The 16,478-nt window shown below is 41.1% G+C and overlaps 1 protein-coding gene across 4 annotated transcripts in view; it reads right to left on the minus strand.

Moving 5' to 3' along the window:
- Window positions 1-16,478, minus strand: part of COQ8A (coenzyme Q8A) — a 351,468-nt gene that overhangs the window by 235,198 nt on the left and 99,792 nt on the right. For all 4 annotated transcript variants that reach the window (XM_029593040.1, XM_029593043.1, XM_029593041.1 and 1 more), the window contains one exon: window positions 11,069-11,135. In XM_029593040.1, the coding sequence (XP_029448900.1) occupies window positions 11,069-11,135 (67 nt within the window). The remainder of the gene's footprint in view (window positions 1-11,068; window positions 11,136-16,478) is intronic.

Consider the following 16,478-nt stretch of genomic DNA (forward strand, 5'->3'; position numbering starts at 1 on the left):
CAGTCAGGCATAGCTGAGTCTCGGGAAGTGGTCAGAGCAGGCAGCAAGCAACTGTATCCGGGTCCAGGCAACAGGCAGGCAAGTCGAGGTCCAAGCTGAAGTCAGAGCAGGCAACAGGCCAAAGAGTAGTCAGTGTCCGAAGCAAGGATCAGAACCAGGAGTCAGGTAGGGATAGATAGACAAGAACAAGACACAAGCAGGACAGACAGGGCAAGGTAACGAGATAAGGCAAGCAACAAGGAAATGAGGCACATAGGAAACAACACGCACTGCAAGGTTGCAGGAGGCCTGTTGCTGAGTGAAGGCTGTACAGCATGGCCATGGTTTAATGAGGTGGGGTGCTGATATCAGAGAACAGCTAATGGGTTTCCTACTGCAGGGCCTTTAAGAGGCGCCATGCCACACATGCCTAGGAGGTCCCGGGTACATGGCAGGACATACAAGGCAGATACTCGGGGATTCTCTTCAGGGTCAAACCCCTTCCAGATGATAAGGTAGTAGAGTTTATTTCAGATGCATTTAGAGTTGAGGATCTCCTGAACTTCATACTCTGTGTCCTCTGAAGACACTTCTATTGATTTGGGAAGAGACTGTGAGAGAGAAGACAAAAGTAGAAGCTTGAGGTGAGAGACAAAGACATCGTGGATCTTGAGGGTAGGTGGCAGTTTCAATTGATATGTCACTGGTGCAATCTATCATGTGATTGAAAATGGACCAACAAAATGAGCTGAGAACTTTTAGATGGCTTTTTAAGCCATAAATTTCGAGTGTTAAGCCATACTAAATCCCTAGGTTTGAAATAAGGCGCCAGACGGCATTTTTTGTACACTTGCCTTTTGTATTTCCCAGCAGCCAAGGTGAGAAGTTGATGGGTTTTTTGTCACAACTCCTTAAGATCTTGGCTCATGACTATGGGACATAGGACTGTTATTGATATAGAAAGTGGGACTTGTGGATGTCTGCCATATAAAATCTGGAATGGAGATGGCCCCTTAGAGTCTCTAACATGGTTGTTATGGCAGAACTCTGCCCAGGGAAGGAGAGACGCTTAATCAGCCTGCCATTGGTTTACACAGGACCTCAGGAATCCCTTAAGGATTTGATTAGTTTTGTCTATTACTCTGTGGATAGTACATGGAGAACGCCAAAGAAATTCCAAACTTCTTGCACAGACTTTAAGACCTTTGCTGTGAATTTCACAACTCACTCTAACAGAATGTGTTCAGGTAAGCCACTGAGTCGTAAGATATGCTGAAAAGGAGACAACCCAGTTCTGGTGGCTGAAGGAAGGCTGGGGAGTGATATAAAATGAGCCATGTTTGAGAAACATGGTCCACCACAACCCAAATGGAAGTACAGCCATTAGAGAGAGGTAGATCAGTGATGAAGTCCATGGCCACATGGTTCCATGGTATCTTGGAAGCTAGCAATGGCTGTAACAGCCCCCAAGGGTGAGTGTGGGAGCTCTTGTTAACTACACAGTTAGGACAGGACTCCACTCAGCATCATGTCTCATTTGAGGCCACCAATAGTAGTGGAGGAGCAGTTCCATGGTTTTAGCTACTCCGGGGTAGCCTGCCAGATGAGAATCATGGGCCCACTTAAGAACCTTCTCCCGGAGAAGTTTGGGGACCATCATTCTTCCCCAGTGGTACAGGGATTACTGCGGCTAACATGATCTTTGCAGAAGTGATTATGTGTTGAGACGGTAAAATCAAGTCTTCTGTTTCAAAGGACCGCAAAAAGGCGTCAGCCTGCTAGTTCTTCTCCACCGGTTGATACTGGAGCTCAAAGTCGAAGCGGTTAAAGAATAGAGACTGTCTGGCCTGATGTGGGTTTAATGCTGGACTGGCTGGAGGTACTACCAGTTTTATGACCTGTGACTATTGTGACTGGATGTCTAGCTCCCTCCAGTAGATGGCACCACTCCTCCAGGGCCAGTTTCACTGCTAGGAGTTCTGTCTCCAATGGTATAATGCCTTTCCATGGGTGTGAATTTTTTAGGAAAGAATAAGCAAGGCATTAGAGTTTCTTTATTGTTGTGCTGTGCAAGGACACCCCCTACACCAATGGCAGAGGCATCTACCTTCATGATAAAGTGCTTAGACGGGTCCGGGTGCTGGAGACAGGGGTCTTTGAGGAACACCTGCTTGAGGTGACGGAAGGCTTGGATAGCGTTCTCAGACCAATTTCTCATAATGGCTCTCTTTTTTGTAAGAGCAGTGAAAGGAGCGGCCAGTGAGGAATATCCATGCATGAACTGCTGGTAGTAATTGGTGAAGTCAAGAAATCTTTGCAAGGCCTTGAACCCCATGGGCTGAGGCCAGTTTTAAATGATCTTCACTTTCTCTGGATCCATGCGCAGATAACGATAGATAATTTATAGTCCAGAAAAAAAGTAGCTCATTTTGTTCGAAGGTACACTTTTTGAGTTTGGCACATAAGTGATTCTCTCAGAGCCTCTGCAGCACTTGTTTAACATGCTTATGATGCTGTGGCGGGAAGCATGAAAAAGGATGACATCATCATCCAGATACACTAAGACATGAGAATAGAAGACGACTCAAGATTTTGTTGATCATGTGTTGGAAGACGGGGACCATTGTAAAGGACAAATGGCATTACTAGGTATTCATAATGCCTGTCACAGGTGTTGAATGCAGTCTTCCACTCATCCCCCTCCAATATCCAGATAAGATTGTAGGCTTCTCTGAGATCCAGTTTAAAAAATGTGTCCCATGCAGGCGGCTAAAGAGTTCCGTAATTGGGGCAGTGGGTATCTGTTCTTGCGGGTTATGGCTTTGAGGCTCCTACAGTCAATGCTAGAGCTGAGGGAGCCATCCTTCTTACCAACAAAGATCTGTTTATTTATTTAAAATTTTTTCTATACCGTCGCTAAGTTATATACCATCGCAACGGTTTACATGTAGGCACATATTTAATGAGGGTAAAAGTGTACAATAGTACATTCTAACAGGTGCCGTCAAAGGTTCGGTTACAATATATTAGACAAAATAATTTTTAGAGAGGTAGGTCATGACTAAGTGTACCGAAGGTACTTTCACGGGTAAATTTATCATATGTAGTGTTATCAATATGCTTACTGTGATGTAGAGTTCATAGACTACTCTACTGTATCGTCCTAAGTACTGTGTGTCGGTGCTCATCTGCCTATTCCTGAATAATTCCTATTCTCCCGTCTCTTTGTAAAATGCTTGTTTAAAAAGCCATGTTTTTAAACTTTTCTTAAATGCCTTGAAGTCACTTTGTAACCTGATCTCTGGAGGCATTGTGTTCCATATTGTGGGACCTGCTAATAAGGCCCTTTCCCTCACTTGGGTTAGTCTTGCTGTTTTTAGTGAAGGAATGGTTAGGAGTGCTTTATTTGCTGATCGAAGGTTTCTGTGTGGGACGTGTACCCGTAATGCTGTGTTTAGCCAGCCTGATTTCTCATCATGAATTAGTTTATGGATGGTACATAGGGTTTTGTATTTAATTCTGTGTTCAATTGGTAACCAATGTAGTTCCACCAGGGTGTCAGTTATATGGTCCCTCCTTTTTCCGGTTAGTATTCTAGCTGCTGTGTTCTGAAGTATTTGAAGTGGTCTTAGTGTTATATTTGGTAGTCCTTGCAGAAGGGCATTACAGTAATCCATGCTGGAGAAGATTAGTGCCTGTAGCATTGTTCGGAAGTCATTTTGAGTTAGTAGTGGTTTTAGTTTTCTGAGTACCATGAGTTTTGCATATCCTTTTACTTTTAGTGTTATGTGCTGTTTTAGATTGATTTCAGGGTCCATTATTATTCCAAGATTACGTACTTTTCCAGCTAGTTCAATTTTCTGGTTGTCTTTGAGGATTATTGAAGTTTGGCTGATTTCAGTATTTTTCTGTTCTAGGTGTAGAAATTCTGTTTTATCAATATTAATTACAAGTTCCATTTGGGTTAGTAATTTTATAATGCTTAGGTACATGTTAGCTAGATTTAATGTTTGTGTCATCTATAGGTAGAATTAGTTGAATATAATCAGCATAAATGTAATGTATAATTCATAGTCCTCAAGGAAAACACAAGAACAGATGCCTTTAATCTTTTCCAAAGTTTATTAAAACAGAGACGTATTCATAAGTTGCCCGACTCAGGCAGAGTTTCGCGGCTCAAAAGCTGCTGCCTCAGGGGATACAAACAAACCAAACATAAATTAACATCAATATTTAAAAAAAACACAAACCAATTACCAACATCATTAAGATCTTATAAATATTAAAAAGTCATTATTAAAAAATAAAAACTTTTTTAATCCTTCACTAAGATCTCAGATATTGATTATAAAACAAATGGTTAAAATGACAAAAATTCAATCAAATGTTAAACATACCCACAAATATAGCTATCTGCAAAAAAATGTTTTAATAAATTATCCCATCCTGCTTAAGAAAATAATATCAAACAATATATTTACTTCTTAGCAGGTGTGAAGATAAATTTACCTTAAACACTCCACAGTAGAAATTAAAGCTCAGTAGTGCGGTTTCAATCCAGTATACAACCATTGATTGTCAGCAATACATAAGACAACTAGAAAAAGTGTATAAAAAAAAACTTAAAAGCTCAGATGTCATCTCAATACATTCATGATTACAATATTTAATATCAAATGGCAAAAAATTAATTAAAACATCGCTAAATGAAATTTAAAACAATTTTTGAAAAATTAAAATTGTATTATAACTATCCCATTTTTTTACAGTATCAAAATCAAAAAAACCCAAAAAGAACAAAAAGAACTCAATCATTATTATAGACTGCAATCATTTCATAATGTCCTCAAGATGCAATAAAAATTGCTATCAAGCAATTTTATTTTTGCAGATAGCTATATTTGTGGGTATGTTTAACATTTGATTGAATTTTTGTCAGCATTTTAACCAATTGTTTTATAATCAATATCTGAGATCTTAGTGAAGGATTAAAAAAGTTTTTATTTTTTAATAATGACTTTTTAATATTTATAAGATCTTAATGATGTTGGTAATTGGTTTGTGTTTTTTTAAATATTGATGTTAATTTATGTTTGGTTTGTTTGTAGCCCCTGAGGCAGCGGCTTTTGAGCCGCGAAACTCGGCCTGAATCGGGCAACTTATGAATATGTCTCTGTTTTAATAAACTTTGGAAAAGATTAAAGGCATCTATTCTTGTGTTTTCCTTGACGGCTATCATAGATCGCCTACCTCTTTGCTTTCTTAATTCATAGTCCTGCCAGTAAGTGGCATAATAGCAGCATGAATATGTTAAAAAGGGTTGCAGACAGGGCTGATCCCTGCGGAACTCCTGTTTTGAGATTGATTTTATCTGATAATGTGTTATTGATCTGAACTTGGAAAAACCTGTTTTTTAGATATGAACTGAACCAGTTTAATGTTTTGCCTTGTAATCCGATTTCTTCTAGTCTATTTAGTAGTATTTTATGGTTTACTGTGTCAAATGCTGCCGATAGGTCGAGCATTATTAGAATATAGTGTTTACCGCTATCAAAACCTCTTAGAATGTTATCTGTTAGAGAGGAGCAATGTCTCTGTGCTGTAGTGTTTTCGAAATCCGTGTTGTGATGGATACAGTATGTTATTGTCATCCAGGTGTTCCGCTAGCTGTTTCTGTACTGTTTTTTCAATTAGTTTAGCTAATAAGGGAAGATTTGATACTGGTCTGTAGTTGTTCAGGATAAGGGGATCACTGTTTTTTTTCTTAATGACTGGTTTTATCATTGCTCCTTTCAGTATATCTGGCATTCTTCCTTCTTCTAGGGATGAACCCTGTCCCTGCTGGAGATGGCAAAGGGTGGATAAAATGCTGCTCCAAGTTCTCATGGATATAGTTTGACATGGTCGCTGTTTCAGGAGTGGATATTGGTTAAACCCTGCCCCCAAGGAGGCATCTTATCCAGAAACAGATCAATCGGGCACTCATAAGACCTGTGGGGTTGCAGTGTCTCAGCTTTCTTTTTTACTAAAGACGACTGCAAACACCACATACTAAGGAAGAAGACCTGGAAAGTCTGAGATCTGAGTCCGGGCTAAAGCACTAGGGAGACAACCCAGGTGAGACATCATTGCTGGCAGGACCACCCCCAGAAGGCAATCCACAGAGCCTTCTAGCCTATAGGAGGATAGTGTAACATCAGCCAAAGATGACTGGATTGATTGTCTTGGATTACACATAGAAGGAGATGCTTTCATTGTGCACCAGTCCCAGTACAGATTGGAGCGCAAGAAGTAAAGTGACCAAAGGAGAGCTGGACAGGGAGGGGTTCGTTATAAACCGAATATGGTAGCAGGCTTGACAAGAGTCGCTATGGAAAGGTTATACTGGTGAACCAAGACTTCATTGATAAAGTTGCCACTGGTACCTGAAACTAGGAAAGCCTCTGTATACACCTTGGGATCATGAGAGGTGAGGCAAACTGACATGAACAATTGAGGAGAGGATGAGGGCTGGCCTAGAGTTGCCTCTCCAACCAATCCTAGGGCTTGGAAGTTTCCCACTTTCTCGGGACAATGGCTAGCAAAGTGTCCCTGAGCAGAGCAATAGAAAACAGAGGTTGAGCCACAGATGCCTCTGTTTTTCTCTCTCAGTGAGTCAGGCCCCGAGTTGCATGGGCTCTTCGGAGAAGAAAGCAAGTAGTGCATCCATGGTAGGGACCAGAGGATGTTGAAACTTGAGCGCCAGCCTGAAGTGCAGATGAGAATCCTCCCTCCCTCATGCCCACTCTTAGATGCGCAGGTCCACTTGAATGGCCAAGGCAATGAGATCCTCTAATGCTAGCAGCACGTCCCAGTCTGCTAGGTCATCCTTGATGTGCTCTGCAAGGCCCTGCCAAGAGATGGCAGTGAGACTATCTTCACCCCATTGGAGTTCAGCGGTCAGAATCAGACATTGGATGGCGTAATCACCCACGTTGCGGGTGCCTTGTCTGATCGGGGAGTAACTCAGTAGCAGTGGATGAGGTCAGACAAGACTCGTCAAATACCTGACGGAATTGTCTGAGAAAGTTGTTCAGATTCCCCACTAGGGGGTTGTTCCATTCCCAAAAAGGTAACACCCAAGCTAAGGCAAGCCCTGCCAGAAGAGACATTAAAAACGTCACCTTAGCTTGGTCTAAGTGGAAGCTGGCAGCTTGTAGCTCAAAGTGCATCCTGCACTTATTGATAAAGCCTTGGCAGGCATTAGGACCTCCTTCATACCTGGGCGGTGGTGGTAGATGTGGCATGGGTCCCAGGTGCTGGGTGGGAGCATTTGAAGGAGGTGCCAGTGCAGGTGAACCTGTATGGGTTCCATTCTGGCTGCCAGACCTTGGAATATGCCAGTTATATTATTGAGCTGGTCTTCTGGCTATTGGACCTGAAGAGCCAACCCTGAGATAGCCTGAGCCAGAGAAGAGTCCTCCAAGCTCATGGCTTCAGCAAACTATCACAGATGTGAGCCCTAGGTTGGTGGCATAGTTGACGCAGCCTAGAAGGCGAGCCAACTAGGCCCACGCTAACAGCTGATGGACTCAGTCTTACTAGGACTGGCTTAGGGGTTCCATCTCTACCAGCCCTGTTCCCTGCAGGTTGAGGCCTTGGGTTCCAGGAGCTAAATATATAAACCACTTTTTCTGCATTTAAAAAGGGGCTATTGACATAACAGAAAATGATTTTGTTCCAAAATATTCACACAGAAAAAGATGTTTTAAAAAGTGTATTAGGACAAAAAAAGCAATCTAGGAAGATGAGAAAATGAGGCAACACAGATAAGAAAGAAGCAAGATAATATTTCAAACAATATAGCTAATACTGCAGCAACTGCACCCATCAGGACTGCAGTGTGCATGTACAGTATGGAAAAAAAATTACTTGTTCTATAGCTTAACGTGAGTACCAGTGTGTGCTGCTGGACAAATAGTATTAGTTGAACATTTGCCCACTGAAAAGAAGCTGGGTTAAACTGCTAACAAATGCAATTTAAATAAAATAAATGATACATAGTATAAAAACCTGTAAATGTACAGGGAAATCAGACAACTGAAACAGCTTGTAGTGCAACAATTACAGACATGAAGAAAGCAGAGTTGCTTACCTGTAACAGGTGTTATCCCAGGATAGCAGGATGTAGTCCTCACATATGGATGACGTCACTGGACAGAGCCCTATCACTGAAAACTTGTCAAAGTTTCTAGAAACTTTTAACTGGCACACTGAGCCCACTGAGCATGCCCAGCATGCCATTATCCCTCAAGCCACAGGGGTCACCCTTCAGTCTTGTTTGTAGCAATAAGTGCAAGCGAAAAATAAAATAATAAAACGTTTCGGACCCAACTCCGAAGGGTGGCGGGTGGGCTTCATGAGGACTACATCCTTCTGTCCTGGGATAACACCTGTTACAGGTAAGCAACTCTGCTTTATCCCAGGACAAGCAGGATGATAGTCCTCACTTATAGGTGATTAGCAAGCTACTGATTGAGAAGATTGTGACTTATTGTAATGCACTGAGCTCTCTGATCAAAAGTGTAGAATAAATGAACAATAACTAACCACACATTCCCATCAGAAGCTTTTTAAAACCCTGTTACAGGACTGTGTTAACAGCTCAGCAGTAGTGCTGTGCAGAAGACCTTGGTTGAATTCCTAAGCCCAGCTTTTTTTCCCTATATATAACACTTATAAGTTTTATGATACTCCAAATCAGATTACATTCAGGTATTGTATGTATTCTCTATCACCAGAGGGCTTACAATCAACCTCTGCTCCCAAGAACTAACTACGGATGCTGCGGAGGCAGCATTCACAGCCATTGCAGGGGGTGGGGAGAAGGACTGTCAGTCACTGCACCATGCTGGCATCTACTGATCATACTTAAGTACCAGAGTCCAAAAGGAGCCACAATCTCTGGCCTCTGCAGAAACTTAAAGTAAAGATAAAAAAAATCAGCCAGAGAGTAAGCAAGGATCTGTATTTATTTATTTAAAATTTTTATATACCGACATTCATCCAGGATATCACATCGGTTTACAGTGTAACACAAACAAACGCCAGGCATGGCACTTTACATTGAACAAATAAAACAAGTTAACAAAGGAATAAATGATGGTGTGAATAACAAGGGGAAATTTGCATTAAATAATAAATAAATAAATAAATAATAAATAATCAACGAGGTTTGTAAATATATACAAATGTACAAAAGGAAGACACTAAGAGATAAGCAATTTAGGAGTGCTAGGAGGAGAGGGGGGAGTGTATCTACTGAGCAGGGTTGAGAATCCCACCCCAGATGACTGGAGGGTGTGAAAAGGGACCAACGGAGCAAACCCAGAAACAGCAGTCAACACGAGCCCTCCCTTCCCCCAACCACACCACAGCCCACACACATCCTCATCAATCCCATCCTGCGACTCCAAGAATAGCAAATTACACATCAAGCTCCTTTGGCTTCTGAAATTTTAAGACATTAAAAAAATAAGTTCACATCACTTAGAACAGACTAGAATAAAATTGAAATAAATCAGATGTTTATAGGCCTGGCATGAAATACTAATGCACTGCAGATGGCCGAACAAGCCGCTGTTTATTTCTAAAACTTAAATTTTAGGGTAGGGTAGGGAAAGGTTCCCCCCCCCCCCCCACACACACACTCACACACACACTCACTTTCAGATGCACATTCTGAATGCACAAACTCAGGGATGGGCTCCATCAGCTACCCCAGGCCTCTTCCATAACTCTTTGGCTGCCGGTGGGTTAGGCACCACCAGTCACCCTGGGTGCCTCCTCTCTTTGGCGGTTGGTGGGATGGGCTCCACCAGCAAGCAATTTTAAAACTTGCATGCCTGCACTTCTTGGCAGCTGAAATCATCACATACAAGATAAGCCATCAGAAGCGGTGATTATTATGAATTTTGAAAATTCACACCGTGCCTTTTTAATCTATTTACATTTTTAGATCACCATTTCATACAAGCTCAGGACAATGCATGTGGCGCCTGAAGATTTCCCCTGGGTCACCAGAGCAAATTCGTGAAAAGCAAGACCCATCCCTTTCGTGGCAGGTGACAAGGTAAAACAGATCATTTCCCTATCACAGGGATAGGCAACTTCAGACCTAGAGTACCACAAATAGGTCTGGTTTTCAGGGTATCCACAATGAGTACATATGATATAAATTTGCATCCAAGGGAGGCAGTGCATGCAAATATACCTCATGTATATTCATTGTGGATATCCTAATAACCAGGCCTGTTTATGGAACTCCAGGACTAGAGTTGCATACCTCTTCCCTATCATGTGCTTTGCCAAAAACTGGGGAAGGGCTCACTTAGCAAAACAGAACATGCTACATCATTTTATTTATTTATTTATTAGAATTATTTAGTTCTCCCAGTTATGCCAACGATTTAAAACAAGCTGCCATACAGAATGAGGCTCAATAAAGTTCAATTCTCTGAATCACTGCAACGCATTCTCTTCTCTACAATGAAAAATCTGCCATCACTAGTACCTTGTGAGCATGGATGGCTTAACATATGTGCTGTAGCACATTAAATAAAACCCACTCCGGGCAATGTATCTATGTTAAGGTCAGCCAAGACTACTGCAAATTCTCCTGACCTATGCTGTCTCTTCTCTCCTGCACTGCTTGGATACTCATAGTCTGCCTCTTCTATTACAAATGCAGGATACCATACAGGTACTACAGCAACTAGGAATGCAACTAAGACAACTCGTAGCCTTGGGCTTTTTGCAACAACAAAACAAACAAACAAAAATGGTAGTAAACCTCTAGAGGGCCAGTTTTAAAATCTGTCCTAAGTCATTAGAAACCAAACATAATTAAAATCTGATAGCACCTCAGAGGGTGAATTTAACATGAGCAGGAATACATGGGCTGGAGGAAGCTTGCCCCACTGTTACCTGTGCTGCAACTGTTTATCAATACATGAAGGGGCTACAGCTTATAGTGCTCTTCATCTGGCACATTCAGAAATGCCAAATCCCACCTCCCTTAAAAATAAAATTGTAACACACAGAACTTTACCTCCAAAATTGGCCAATCTTCCAATTCGTGTGACTGGCACCTTTCGTTCTCGTGCACGTTCACTGAGCTGCCAGAACAAAAACATGAGAAATAAAGTATGAAATGCAAATGAGTCAATTTCATGAAAATAAACTATATACATATATAGAAAAGAAAATATTTCTATATACTTTAAATGGAGTATAAAACGAACAAGCTGGAAATACCCTCTCGTTGGACTAACACCACATTTGTAAGAGCTACATGCCATATAATCAAGTCAGTAAAGAATGAGCTACAAGAATCAACCTTAGCTCACTCTGTACTAACCAACTATAGGGGAATGTAGCCCTCTAGTCCAATATATCACCTAAAACTTGTTTGTTTACCTTTATTTCTATGTATCCAAATGGATTAACAAGGTAACTGCACTACTTTTTTTTTTTATGAGAAGACAGAAATCTATATAAATAAAAATGTTTAGTTTGTACCAAATCACTGATCTCAGCAACCACTTAACCGATTGCGTTCAAATTTGGACACAAGTTTCACCTCGCATACGGCAAGGATCTTCTACACTTACATTACATATATGTCACACCGGGGGCTGGTAAAAAAGTTTTAAAATTTGGTTCCACAAAACAGCGACATCTGGTGGACGTAAGCGGAAGCTCTTACACCTTGCACAAACGCTCACACCCCACACATACGTGACCAATGTTTGCGATTCACACACCCTCCTCACACCTCCCGCACACATGCCATTTGTACTTATTTCACACACCCTCAAAAAACACACAAAAACCCACTAAATACCAGCATGCTACACCAGGAGGCCACTCACATGCCACATGTTTGCAATTCCCACACCCTAGGAACTCACATACAAACACCATCCTCACACCCCTCACGCACATGACTTTTCTACTTAATGCCCTCAACCTCCGAACGCACGGAACACTGCAGAATAGTTCGGGCTGCTCCAGCGGGGGGGGGGGGGGCCCCCAACACCGCTCCGGGACACATCGCATACACTACGGCTGTCGGCTGCCAGCAATCAAAATGGCACCGACAGCTCTTTCCCTTACTAGGATACTCGGGAACGCCAATAGCGGCAGTAGCCCATGTGACATAATAAGGGCGAGGGCCCGTTGACGCCATTTTCTGAACTGGCAACCGGCGCACCTTCGCTCCCATTGCTCCATCTAGAGGGCCCGGCGCCAATACTTCCATGCCGGAACGAACGCCCGCTCCACCGACTACCATTTTTGAAAGGTATCGTCGGGCCTGCAGGGGGGGGGGGGGGGCTTACATAAACACAACATTTCTGTGGGGATTACTTTGGGGTGCAAAGGGGGAGGGCACACACAAACACATACACAAAATGTGTACCATCTCCGAAAGGTTACAAAACAGCCCTCACCAGGTGGGGAGTCACTGAGGTGACAGTGAGGGGAGGGAGAATGAGGGGAGAGGTGAGTGTGAGGGGACAGAGTTGAAGTGGGGACAGGGGAGGGAAGGGGGGGCAAAGAATCTGACTCAGCCACTGCAACGCGTGGCAGGGGTCCGCTAGTGGCATATAAAATTTAGTCACCAAACACAGCCCACTAATGGCTGTATTCCAGAACCTACTATCAAAGTAGATAAAAGTAAACTATTGGAATTTCTGGTCATTTAATTCATGGAAAATACCAATCAAATATATTTATAAAACCTTCTGGTTTATGTTGAAGGACTGACACTATGCCAGCTAATCACTTTAAGCTGTATATCCATGAGGTCCACTTTTATATTTTTTTTGGATGTTTTTCAATATGCGCAAATAAAATAATCACCACTATATTTAAACCTTGGAATGTGCCCAAATCCAGGCGTTCAACTTCAGTCTGACTACAAGTGAGCACCATTACTACACTGAATATGAAAGTGACATTAAAATGTTTAAAACCCCTGAAGCAGACTATTTTCGAAACAAGAATCCTTGTTGGGGATATTGCTACTCTGGACATAAAAGCTAAGTACTGCTTTGGTACAAAAGTTTTTGGGCTCACGGTGAATGCCTCTGATTTGGGCACATTCTAAGGTTTAAATATAGTGGCGGGTATTTTATTTGCATATATTGAAAAACATTCAAAATAATATATAAAAGAGGGACCTCAGAGATATACAGCTTAAAGTGATTAGCTGGAATAGTGTCAGTTCTACAAATATAAACTGTAAGGTTTTTTTAATAAATATATTTGATTAATATTTTCTGTGAATTAAATGACCAGAAACTCCAACTGTTTACTTTTATATAAAATGTAGTCACTATTACTGCAATGCCACCAGAACCTCTTCACTACACTGCCTTAAAATGAGCATCTGCAGGATTTAACTAAAACTTTTCTGTTACAAATCCAACCACTGAATTCCTACTGGGATAGAAGAGGATGAAGTAGACTTTGAAAGTGCCTGAAAAGCAGAATATAAAAATAACAAAACAAAACCACAAAAATACATCTGAAGCAGGAAAAAAAAAAAAAAAAAAAGGAAAAATAAAGAACACATTTATTTAATCAGTTTTATATACTGACATTCAAATTAATTTCATGTCGGTTTACAACAGAATTTGCTGTAGCAAAATTCAACATAAAACAATTATAATAAACCCATTATACATCTTGTATAATTTTGCCTACACCTAGTAAAACATTTAAACTCCATATTTCAAAATATAACAAACATTAAAAAGAAAAAAATATTACTTAATAGAATTCCACTCATACGTTAACTAAAATAAATCACTTGAAAAATATTACTGATAAAACACCTATGTTAAATGCTACACTAAATTCAAAAAAATTTTTTTTATTTTTTAAAAGCAAATTAATATAATAAGGTGTTAATTGGCTTGATTAAAAGCCTGCTCAAATAGCCAAGTTTTTATCTGTTTCTTGAAGCTGATCATATTTGAATCTGTGCGAATTTCAACAGGTAATGAATTCCACAACTTATGCGAAACTGGACTGGCAACCAATGTAACTTCATAAGAGCGGGGGAAACATGATCAAATTTATTTGTATTGGACAAGAGTCGTGCCGCGGCATTTTGCAGCAGCTGTAACAGTCGAATGGTTGACATTGGCACACCCAATAATAGCGCATTACAATAATCTAATTTTGGTAGAATCAAGGCCTGTAAAACAATATGAAAATCGTTCGAATGCAATAATGGCTTCAATTTTTTTTAAATTTGCAATTTATAAATGCCGTCTTTTGAGATAGCTTTTATTGTTGCTTTCATGCTCAACTCCGAGTCAAGAATACAGCCCAAATCTCTAGCTTCCCATTGGATCTTATATGTAGGGGTACAGGTTAGAATGTCAGCCTCTATTTTCTCTGTAACTTTGTTGCAGATAAGCAGCATTTCGGTTTTGGAATTATTAAGGGCTAGTGACATATGTGTAAGGAGCTGTTTTATTGATTTATAATACATGTCCCAGAGTTTCAATGTAGCCGACAAGGAATCTTTTATAGGTATCAGAATTTGAACATCATCTGTGAACAAAAAATGCACCAGCCCGAGTCACATAGCAAGTATAACATAGTAATGAAGATAGAAGAGAACCAAATGGTCCACCCAATCTACCCAGCAAGCTTATGATAGTAACTACTGCACTGTGCAGCTTACCCCATGTTTCTCTTAAGGGTAGCAACTGCCACTCTGTGCAATTATTCTCAAGCCTTATGATAACCCATAAATAATTTGCTACTAGCAACATTTTTACTGAGTGATGAGCCTTCTTGAAAACTCAAGACAGTGCTGACATGTTTTGCTTATGGACTTGTCCTTGGAAGCAGTCCTATGTTTTTATTCACTTATGTCTGCATATCAGTACCCCAGACCATAAAGTCAGGGTCTATGTTGGTTGTTGTCTGAATCCAACTCCTCTTTCACTCCACCGTCATAGCAGAGAGTGGATATTGTAGTTGCATCAAAAGCATCAAGGCTTATTGGTTAAGGATAGTAATCCCTTGCCTTCTGTTAAGGGTAGTAATTGTTGCTCTGTACAGGTTACCCCCATGCTTATTCCCCAGACCGTAAAAGTCAGGGTCCTTGGATGTCTCACTCCAACTACCCTTTACTCCCTGCCCTTGAAGTGGAAAGCAATATTGTAGTTGCATCAAAAATATCAAGTTAAGAGTAGTAACTGCCACACCAGCAAGTTACCCGATGCATCCTTTTCTTCATTTCCATCCTCTCGCCTTTAGGGATCCACAGTGTTTATCCCATGTAGCTGTGAATTCTTTTGACTATTTTCATCTTCACCACCTCCTGCAGAAGTGCATTCAATGGATCCACTATCCTCTCCATAAAGAAATATTTCCTGGCATTGGTTCTAAGTTGTCTCCCCGGAGTTTCATTTCATGACTCCTAGTTCTACTGATTTCTTTCCTACGGAAAAGGTCTGTCAATTGTGCATCATTAAAACTTCTCAGGTATCTGAAGGTCTGTATCCCCTGCACCTATACAGGGGCATTATCGCATCTTTTTTCTTACTTGTTATTCCTCTCTATGCAACCCAGATTTCTTCTGGCTTTAGCTATTGCCTTGTCACATTGATTTGCCACCTTCAGATCGCCAGACACCATCACCCTGAGGTCTCTCTCCTGGTCTGGGCACATCAGTCTTTCACGCCTCCCCCCACCACATACAGCTCTTTTGGATTACCGCATCCCAGATGCAAGACTCTGCACTACTTGGTATTGAATCCCAGTTGCCAAATCCTTGACCACTTTTCAAGCTTTCTTAAATCACTTTTCATTTTCTTTACTCCTCCAGGTGTGTCCACTCTGTTGCAGATCTTAGTATTACCTGCAAATAGACAAACTTTACCTTTACCTTCTATCCCTTCCACAATGTTGCTCACAATGATACTGAACAGAGCTGGTCCCAATACCGATCCCTGTGGCACTCCACTTAACACCATTTTGTCTTCAGAGTAGGGTCTATTTACCATTACCTGCTGTAACCTCTCAGTCAACCAATTTGTAATCCACTCCACAACCTTGACAGACTCCCAAGTTTCTTATTTTACTCATAAGCCTCCTATGCGGGACTGTATCAAAAGCTTTGCTGAAATCCAAGTAAAATGACATCTAGCGCTCTTCCTCCATCCAGTTCTCTAGTCACCCCAAAAAAAATAATAAAAATCAGGATTTGTCTAACAGACTTTCCCCTGGAGAATCCATGCTGCCTTGTATCTAGCAACTTACTGGCTGAGGGGGGGATATGATAGAGGTCTTTAAGGTCATGAGAGGTCTGGAACGAGTAGATGTGACTCGGTTATTTACACTTTCAGATAATAGAAGGACTAGGGGGCATTCCATGAAGTTAGTAAGTAGCACATTTAAGACTAATCGGAGAAAATTATTTTTCACTCAACGCA

The sequence above is a fragment of the Rhinatrema bivittatum genome, chromosome 3 (genome assembly GCF_901001135.1).
Source record: "Rhinatrema bivittatum chromosome 3, aRhiBiv1.1, whole genome shotgun sequence".
Classification (NCBI taxonomy): Eukaryota; Metazoa; Chordata; class Amphibia; order Gymnophiona; family Rhinatrematidae; genus Rhinatrema; species Rhinatrema bivittatum.